At 36.6% G+C, this 3,478-nt stretch overlaps 1 protein-coding gene across 1 annotated transcript; it reads right to left on the bottom strand.

Moving 5' to 3' along the window:
* Positions 1 to 1,786: 1,786 nt before the first annotated feature.
* On the bottom strand, positions 1,787 to 1,997 carry NBDY (negative regulator of P-body association). The gene is given in 2 exon segments (XM_030885761.1): positions 1,787 to 1,882; positions 1,884 to 1,997. Coding segments are annotated over 2 exon segments (210 nt in total).
* Between the last annotated feature and the right edge of the window lie 1,481 nt (positions 1,998 to 3,478).

The raw sequence follows: 3,478 nt of genomic DNA, 5'->3' as shown, positions 1-3,478 counted from the left end.
ATAACTTGTATAAAAATTGCTGAATAGGAACCTAAACTGCTGTGCAAACCACCAAAAATGCTTAAATCACTTGCTTAAAAATATTCTATGATTGTCACTGCTTATGGAATAAGCTGTATATTCCTTAGTATGGCATTCAATGCCGCACAATACTCTAAATTCCCCTCCTAGTCCTCATAGATTGAATTATAGCCAGAATAGACTTATCTAAGCCTTTGTTCTAGAAACCTCAGGCCTGGAAAGTCTTCCCTCCCACTCCACATGGCAGATGTCATGCACCCTTTAAGGCCCACTGAAAGTTCCTCTTTCCTCTTTGATGGCTCAAGATTATAAGCAGTCCTTGTAGTTCTGTCTGTCTGTCTGTGTATGGAATATGTACATAAATTAGAAGCTGGTTATGTATTCATCAACTGTTAGTCAAATGTTTTTCTCAGTATATCTAGCAGCTGTTACCAAACTTATTTGGTCTATCTCTACCTTTTCAGAAAAAATAAAATTACCCAAAGTTCCCTTGGCAATTAAAAAACATTTCTTCCTCAGCCCAGAAACCCATTCATCCCCTAAAAAGATCGTGTGTGTTTGTTGTCCACATTATTAAAGAGGTTCTTTTTAATTCTCAAAAAGAAATTTATTATAGCCTATAATCCAGAATAAAATGTAGATATCTGCTTTTGCAGCCCACCTTGATCATTCCAGAGCTCCTTAGAGGATGGTATTGTTCACTTTATAAAACATATCTTCCTATGTAGGGAAACATCAAAGAAGTATTTCCAGATCCACTGAAACATCTTTCACATAATAATACAGTGGTGATATTAATCATTAATAATAATAATGTTTTATGTACATCACAAAGTGACTTCCATTCATTAATAAGAATCATTGCATTTTCCTCAAATTTTTCCAGTGGTTAGTAACTAATTACAAGTTATAAGTAATTAGTAATTAGTAATAAGGCTGTTTGTAACCCAGAGACTACCTGTTACTATTAAGCAGTGGCTTGGTCCATTCTTCATGCTTATTGAGTATCTTGAACAAGCAAACATTATGGCACTTATGCTTACCACATCCAATTGTAATTTTAAAAACTTAACTCCACTCTTCCCACCCTACGCAAAGGAAAAGTCACATATGCCTGAAGACTTGCCTTGTGGTCATTTCCCTGAGCACAGTGTTGGTTGGACACAGACATTAGACTTTTAGTACATTATTATTGATCTTCAACCACCAATTTACTTTAAATAGAACAAAATCCAACATACACAAATGTGTGAGCACGGTACCTATGAAACACCAACTTTAACAATTATAAACTCATGACCATTTTGTTTATAACTCTTAGCCTAGCGCCCCTAAATTACACTGAAGCAAATAAAAAATAAGTTCATTTCTATAATAGAGCTTTTAAAATTTTGTGGAATAATGGAATTTAAAGAGAATGAAAATAATTTTTGTGAACATTTTGAAACCCCCTTGTACTTCGGAATGTATTTCTATAAGATAAAATTTACTTCTTCAAAATTATAACCACAGTGCAATTATTGCATTTAAAATCCTACAATAATTCCTAGTATCATTAAATATCCACCATTTCCTCCAAGTATATTTTGAGAAATCTGTTTGGCGCCTGTATGTTCTTTCTTCTATTTTGAAACCGTGGAGCAAACAGGAAAGGGGGGGAATCTAGGAAACTGCATAAGTAAGCCTCACAGAGCCTGGAAGTCCCATATGAGAAAAAAAGAAAGAAGAAAAGAAAAAAAATTACCTGGTTTGGGAGAAATATATTCTAATACTTCTCCCGAGGTGGGTTCGACTTCAGCACTGGTGACTCTGGAGGAGGTGCAGAGAGGAGAGGGGCACAACCCCTGTTGGGGGTTCCAAACTTCAGGATAAACCCTCCTGGGAGCAAAGAGACAGTGCTTTTTCGGAGGTTTAGCTTCTCCAGTGTTTTCAAGTGGGAATGTGGATCTCCCAGAGGCGCAAGGTTGGTCCCCCATAAGGACTGTAAGACCTGAGAGTCTTTGGGGTGCCCAGATGATGCAGAGACCTGAGATGGTGGCGGGTTCCCTCCAAGCACAGAGCTGGCTTCCTCCTTGTTTTGCTCTTACCATATTTCCTGTATTCTGAGAAGTATAGCCCCTCTCCGCCCCCACTCCCGTTCCCTACCCCATCCCATTTTAACGTTTTCTCAAGGATAGACCTTTAAAAACTATGTGTATGTTTTATATAATCCTCCATTGTGCTCTCCCACCACCACCAAATGTAACTAAATCTATGGATAATTTTATATAATCTATGCAATTTTAAGGTTAGCAGAAATTCAGATTTACCCTTAAGTGGTAACTTTTGCAATAACTTGTAACTATATTGTGTAAGAATGGTGAGGTGAAAGTGAAAGTGAGGGTGGGGAAACCAAAGAAATTATTTAAAATCCAAAGGGTTTAGAGTCCCTTTTTAGGTGCATATCATAGTGCCATTAAAACTGAATAGGACTATTCAAAACCAATATACAAACATACCAGTTGACTATAGTTTAGAAAAATAAATCAGCACTGACCATGGAAATTGAATGTGGAAAATAAATTCACCAAATGTCACAGATTGTTTCTTCATATTTTAACATATTTAAAATCTCTAAAATATTACAATTTTTATATTTATTTTTTAAAATCATTTTATTGGGGCCTCTTACAGCTCTTATCACAATCCATACATACATACATACATTGTGTCAAGCACATTTGTACATATGTTGCCATCTTCATTTTCTTTTTTTTTTTTTTCTAGTTCAAAGTGGGTTTTTATTAACGAGTTTTCAAGATACAGATAGTTTCAACCATAAATTTATTTTCTGTTTAATTGCTGTATTAGAATCACATTTCGGACTTATTGTTGGGGTACAGTCAATTCTCTGTCAAAATTAAACTAGATTAGATGAAGAATGTGGCAACAGAATTAGAGGAAAGCTTATGAACCACCTGGAATTCTCAGTTGACACAACCATTTTCGCTGAAAGTGAGGAGCCCATGAAGCACTTGTGGAAGATCAAGGCATGCAGCCTTCGGTATGCATTACAACTCCATGAAAATCAAACCAAATCTTCACAACCGCACCAATATGGAATATCATGATAGAGGAAAAAATTGAAGTTGTCAAGATTTTCATCTTGCAGGAATCTACAATCAATGGTCATGGAAGCAGCAGTCAAGAGATCACAACTGAGCCGGAACCAAGGCTTGCATACCAGCTTCAGGCATTAGTGTGATCTTCCACAACTAGTGCTGCTTGGTCTTAGGAGGACTGCCTGCGAGCATGGGGCTGGGGCATGCGGGTTGTTATTTGCCTCTGGGCTCGTTTTCCAAATGATTTGTGAAACTGTTTATAGATGATGAGAAACTAAGGGGCCTTTTACTAGGGTTTCATAGCTATTTGCCATAACATATTTTACCTTCTCATTAGATTCCTCAGTTTTATTTCT

Source organism: Echinops telfairi, unplaced genomic scaffold, assembly GCF_000313985.2.
Source record: "Echinops telfairi isolate 266 unplaced genomic scaffold, ASM31398v2 ScPeMD7_45;HRSCAF=164, whole genome shotgun sequence".
NCBI classification, from domain to species: Eukaryota; Metazoa; Chordata; class Mammalia; order Afrosoricida; family Tenrecidae; genus Echinops; species Echinops telfairi.
This window is presented reverse-complemented; position numbering and strand designations above follow the sequence as displayed.